Source organism: Cyprinodon variegatus, unplaced genomic scaffold, assembly GCF_000732505.1.
Source record: "Cyprinodon variegatus isolate N-32 unplaced genomic scaffold, C_variegatus-1.0 Scaffold215, whole genome shotgun sequence".
Taxonomy (NCBI): Eukaryota; Metazoa; Chordata; class Actinopteri; order Cyprinodontiformes; family Cyprinodontidae; genus Cyprinodon; species Cyprinodon variegatus.
Window position 1 is genome coordinate 661,200 of NW_015150668.1, and position 6,454 is coordinate 667,653.

At 42.6% G+C, this 6,454-nt stretch overlaps 1 protein-coding gene across 1 annotated transcript; it reads left to right on the plus strand.

Moving 5' to 3' along the window:
* The first annotated feature begins 256 nt into the window (after positions 1-256).
* On the plus strand, positions 257-4,021 carry LOC107088353 (frizzled-8-like). Its single transcript, XM_015380472.1, has one exon. The coding sequence runs from the start codon at positions 488-490 to the stop codon at positions 2,228-2,230; it is 1,743 nt and encodes a 580-aa protein (XP_015235958.1). The 5' UTR covers positions 257-487; the 3' UTR covers positions 2,231-4,021.
* The last annotated feature ends 2,433 nt before the right edge of the window (positions 4,022-6,454 follow it).

The window sequence follows — 6,454 nt, forward strand, 5'->3', positions numbered from 1 at the left end:
CTAACTGCATTCCTTCATAATGTATCCATTGTAACCAATAACCCTTTTCCAGACCCATCACGCACACTGACATGCCCACCCTTCTTGCAAAGCCTTCTGCGTATGGTAAACAAAGATTGGGGGATTCTAACCCTTTCCTCCAGGGTTTACATTTTAAGGCAAACACCTAGAGAGGGAACTCCTGATTGAATTGAACTCCCTCCCTGTCCCTGCGGGGGGAGTGTCCTCTTCCCCCTCATATAAATAGCAACCCGCCTGTCAGCCACAGAGCATGCAGAGACGCGCTGCGCACAGACAGACAGTCAGAGTCCCCTGGTTGTTTGACAGTAACGGGTTTCCGTTTGGATTCATATGGACTGAAGTGTCACTGACTTCCTCCTGGCGTTTAGCATGAGTTTGAAAGAGTTTTTTGATTAGTTGGACTTTCTTGCTGAGCGCAAGTTTCCTGTCAGTTTTGTCCTGGAGTGTTTGCGCACAGAAGGCAGCGATGGAGGCGCGCATCCCGGCTTGGTGCGTCCTGATTACTCTCATCCTGTACTTAACGCGCTGCAAGGCGGCCAAGGAGCTCCAGTGCCAGGAGATATCGGTTCCTCTCTGCAAAGGGATCGGCTACAACTTCACCTATATGCCCAACCAGTTCAACCACGACACCCAGGATGAAGCCGGGCTGGAGGTTCACCAGTTCTGGCCGCTGGTGGAGATAAAGTGCTCCCCGGACCTGCGCTTCTTCCTCTGCAGCATGTACACACCGATCTGCCTGGAGGATTACAAGAAGCCGCTGCCGCCGTGCAGGAGCGTGTGTGAGCGAGCCAAGGCTGGGTGCGCGCCGCTCATGAGCCAGTACGGCTTCCCGTGGCCGGACCGGATGAGGTGCGACCTGCTGCCCGAGCAGGGGGACCAAAACACTCTGTGCATGGACTATAACAGGAGCCAGACCACCACAGCATCTCCCGTCCTTGTCAAACCTACCAACCGGTCGCTGAAGCCATATAATAAGAAAAAGAGCGGCTACGGCCGAGGTTTCCCCGGCAAACACAAACCCGCCGCGTCTCCCTGCGAGACGGGCTGCTTCTGCCGTGCGCCCATGGTGCCACTCAGTGCGGAGGGCCACCCTATGCGCAACCGCGTCAAGACGGGACAGATCACCAACTGCGCCATGCCTTGTCACAATCCCTACTTCACCCAGGAGGAGAGGACTTTCACCGCCTTCTGGATCGGCCTGTGGTCGGTCCTCTGCTTCATTTCCACTTTTGCAACAGTTGCAACTTTCCTCATAGACATGGAGAGGTTCAAGTACCCGGAGCGGCCCATCATCTTCCTCTCTGCCTGCTACATGTTTGTGTCGGTGGGATATATTGTCAGGCTGATCGCCGGACATGAGGAAGTTGCGTGCAACAGGGAAAACGGCGCAGAGCACATCCACTATGAGACGACGGGTCCTGCGCTCTGCACCATAGTTTTCCTGCTCATTTATTTCTTCGGCATGGCCAGCTCCATCTGGTGGGTGATTCTGTCTCTCACCTGGTTCCTGGCGGCAGGTATGAAGTGGGGGAACGAGGCTATCGCCAGTTACTCCCAGTACTTCCACCTGGCCGCCTGGCTCATCCCCAGCCTCAAGTCCATAACTGTTTTGGCGCTCAGCTCGGTGGACGGGGACTCTGTGGCTGGAATCTGCTACGTGGGGAATCAAAACCTGGATAACCTGCGGGGGTTTGTGCTCGCCCCGCTGGTCATCTACCTGTTCATCGGAACCATGTTCCTGCTCGCAGGGTTCGTCTCGCTGTTCCGCATCCGGAGCGTTATAAAGCAAGGCGGAACCAAGACTGACAAACTTGAGCGCCTCATGATCCGGATCGGAGTTTTCACGGTTCTCTACACCGTCCCGGCCACGGTCATAGTGGCCTGTTACTTTTATGAGCAGCACAACAGGCAGACGTGGGAGATTACGCACAACTGTACGTGCGTAACGGACCGCAGCAGGCAGAGACCGGACTATGCCGTGTTTATGCTGAAATACTTCATGTGCCTCCTGGTGGGGATCACCTCGGGGGCCTGGATCTGGTCCGGGAAGACATTGGAGTCCTGGAGGACTTTTTGCACACGCTGCTGCTGGGGGAGCAAAGCGTCAGCTGGCTCCATGTACAGTGATGTGAGTACCGGACTGACCTGGAGATCCGGGACTGCCAGCTCGGTCTCCTGCCCCAAACAAATGCCTCTGTCCCGAGTCTGAACAGGTCAGGCGGGCTGTCGAGGGCGCACGGACGCGTTAATGTCTCCTCTGTCTTTAGACTGTAAAAGCAGCTCTTTTAAATATTTTTTATGAGATAAATTATTAAAACTAAGGTACAAAGAAGACAGATTGGCCCTTTTGTGTTTTGAAAAACTTCTGAAATGAGTTGGAGCGCAAGCTTTTATTGCCTTATCCAAATGACGTCCATGTACGGATTTAAGGAGGGGGGGGGGGGACCAATTGTGCTAGGATTGTCCATCAGCGTGTTGTAATTAGCACAATAATGAGCGCCTAATGGTTTCTCTTTAAATAATGAGCCTGTCAGCAGCAGCAGAACAATGCAGTACCTGCCCCGAAGAATGCAGCCTTATGTAGGATTAATTGAATGCATATTGCCAGAGCCGGCCAGAGGCACAAGCAAATTAAGCAGCAGTTTAGGGCTTTGAGGGAAACAGGGCGCTTGACTTCTCCTACAGAGGATGGCTTAATAACTTCACAGGAGTTATTACATTGCGTAATTTTATAGGTTTTCTAAAAAAATATCCATATAGTTTGTAAAGAATTAATTTGTGACAGATAAGAAAAGTCTGCTTAGACACATGTGGTGAGCTTGACTCTGTGTATCTGACAGCAGGCTGCTGCCTAAAGGTTAAAGAGCTCAGCAGATTGTCCCACATCTGCACCACTGACCCCCATTTATTATGGTCCATGTGATATTTCTTTTTTCGCCCATTCTTTGCATTCTGCATTTCACACAGCTGTTATATTGTTAAACAACAAACTGAGTTAATAAAATTGACTTCATATGATTTGCTTTTTAAATACAAATGTAATAGAATTTTTTTCTTAACTACAGAGACTTTTTCAAAGTTTTAAAATCTTATCCTTTAGAAATGAATTAATGTTACAGCAGCAGCTTTGCATCATAAAAAAGGATAAAATAAAAAACAACAAACAACCATATGTTGCTCAGAAAGAATGGATGCAGCCAGCTGGATTCATGCTATATAACATTTTCATTACTGCAAAACCAGAAAAGAAAACTAATTTGCTGAAATCTGCTGTCAGTCATCGTTGTTTTTTTAGGTTTTCTTAGCAGCAGCTTTCAGATTATCAGTCAGACCTGTTAGAGACCATTGTTTCCATCAATGCTCCATATCCATGATGTGAAGAACTGCTTTAACACTAATGCATACATTTTTTTTATTGTGCAATCAAAAAGCTTTTAAAAAGCATTTACTGCTGTGTCAAAACATGAAAACAAAGATATTAGATTATTTTCCTTTATTGCCTTAATTAATTTTTTTCAAATAGCACCATTTCACAATACGTCATATCAGTGATTAAAGAACAGGAAGTTATTTCTGTCACTTAATCGCTTTCTCACTTGCATTTATGTCAGTTTATTTCCAGCTCAAACTCTACTAGCACAAATGCTTTAAATAGCTTAAGACCATTACCACAACCTTCCAGCTAGAAAGGTTTCTTTAGCATATGCATTGTTTGCTATTCCTCAGGCCGGCCCTGGTTACATGGTATACCTGGGGCTCTTCTTCTTCCTACTGTGAAGAACCGCTGTGTCTTAAACATCCACAATAGGAGCTCTCTGCTTAAAGAGAGGCCAAAGCTGAGCTGTTTTTCTACAACAATTCATCATTGCCTTAAAGCTGCCTCATACGGGTTGCATCAGCACGTATAGAGTGTATTTATATAATTATTGCTGTATATACTTTGTATATTTGTATATGTAATTTCACAAGACTGTAAATATGTCTAATTGCCACTTTGATAGAAAACTTTATTTTGAAAATAAAAAGAATTTAAATGGATATTTTATTGGTTCTTGTTTCAAGTCATTATAACAGATAGATTGTTTTTGTTTATTAACCACGTAAGTTGTAGGCGTGAACTTTATGGCTACTAATAACATCTCTGAGGTGGTTTTCCTTTTTCAGTTTTACCTATTCTTCAACTGTCTCCTGTTTAAAAGCTGCATTCCTGAGTTAAACAACCCCAAGCTACTTTTTCACACAGGTGTAAAAATACTAGGGGAACTTATTTCTTGCCGTCCAGATTTATGGTTTGCTTTTGGTGAAATGAAAAGTTCCAAAAATAAAGAAACGTATATTCCCTATTTATTTTGGGATGCATTAGGTGGATGATTAAATTACTCCAAATAGGATATATTATTTACATTGTAACCCTTTATGCCTTAGGCATCTAATTAAGATGTCAGACAAGAGGGACATGCTTGTAACTGGCTGGCTGACTCCCTCTCTGGTGTGTGGAAAGGTAATTACGGCCCGAGCAGTGTGTGGTCCGTTTATCTTCAGCAGGAAAAGACTGTCAGTCAGCAGAGCTTCGAAGTTTGAAGTAGTTTTGTGTCCAGTGGTAACAAGCGCACCTCTGGTGGGCCTGTTTTTGTCTCACTTTTAAAAGAAAATATGTCTGTTTTTAGATTGATTGAAACTAAAAAAAACAATGACAAGACATAATGGAACTACAGAAATAAACTAGAATCAAACTTTAGAGAAGAGCATTGGATCACTGTGAAAACAGATTTCTATGCTGCCCCCTTGTGGCAAATTCCTACGAAAATTAGGTTCTATTCTACCTGTTATATCTAAAAAAGCATTTAGAAAATGAATCTGCTTCAATTATATATTTCATTTGGATTAATCTGCTCTGATTGTTTTTATAATTCCAGTAGCCTAAAAAACAAAGCTATTCTGATTGAACTGTTCAAAATATATTTTAAAGAAAGATCTTAAGATTGAATCAAATGAGTGTTAAAACAACATATAATTCTCCTCTTAGTTTACAATTACCCACAACAATACCAAATAATTTAAACAAAAAATATATATAGATAAATAGTATAATAAATGGTATATATACTTGATGTTGAGAAGGTAGAGCCACCTGGTAGGCATTAGAAACAGTTTACAAAGACTAACTTTGTGTCTTCCTAAATTTATAATCACATTTAGGCAGGGTTGGACCTTCCAATGAGAACAAATTGCTCTGTCTGTGCTTGTTAAACTTGAGGCATTTTGCTTTCCTTTCCACCGTTGCACATGTGTGTGCCATTCCATTGTGGCAGCGACTTGTTTCTTCAAGCCCCCACACCCCCCACAAGGAACCCACTGAGGAAATGGGTTGAGAGGTCATGCCTGATCCATCTCCTTCCAACATAAACAAAGCGTTGACTTGTCAGTTTAGAAGGCACTCGACTTGGACAGCCCCAGTTGGTAAAACTCAGAGAATCTAGCTCCTTCTTCATTAGCTCCAATTAGTCTGTTTATGAATGAAGTCTCTGTGTAATGATCTAATTAGATGTCCTACAGCGATTAGTGCACAATAAATCATGTTAACATGTCTGAATGGCTAATGCGGGCCATTAAAGGTCGCATAGCTACTGGAATGCTACAATTTCACAGAGTATACATAGCTGGGTGGGAAGTCTTCAGCGTTCAGAGACAGCTATTGTCAAGTCACGGCTGATTTACAGGCCAGCTTAACTTAATGTGGTCTAAGTGACAGGTCTGCCGATGTCAGATGATGTACGCTTCTATGTGCCGGAAGAGATCCAAGGACATGTTAGAAGAAAAAGAATTGAGCTGAGGAAAATGTATTATTAGAACCATGAAATCAATATTACATGTAATAAATGTACAAATATTTGAATATCTGAGCTTATTCAAGCACTTTAGAAATGTTTTGTCAAGGGTCAGGCTGCTTTCTATACAAAATAATGTTGAAAACATTTATTACCATTATTGTTATTATTTTATTTATTTTATTATTATTTTATTTATTTTATACATTTAAAATAAACCACTCATTAATAAGTCCCACAATTACATATATTTAATTATATTTCATAAAAATAAATCCTACTGAGTAACAGGGCTGAGTGCTGAAATGTAAATATAGGAAGATATTAAAGTATTCTCAATATAAAATATAAGAGTAAACATAGCGTTAAGTGAAAGGTTAATCAAATTAAAACTGAGTGCCACTTTGCTAGTTGTGATTACAATGTCATGAAAAATATGGAAAATAATGACAGTTCTGACATTTCAAACTAAATAAAATTATACATTGGGACAAATAAAAGCACGATGAGGGAAACAACCTAACCCACATATTCATATGTCTGTCCATCCATCCATCCATTGATCCAACCACCCAGCCAGCCATTCTTCATCCATCCATCCATCC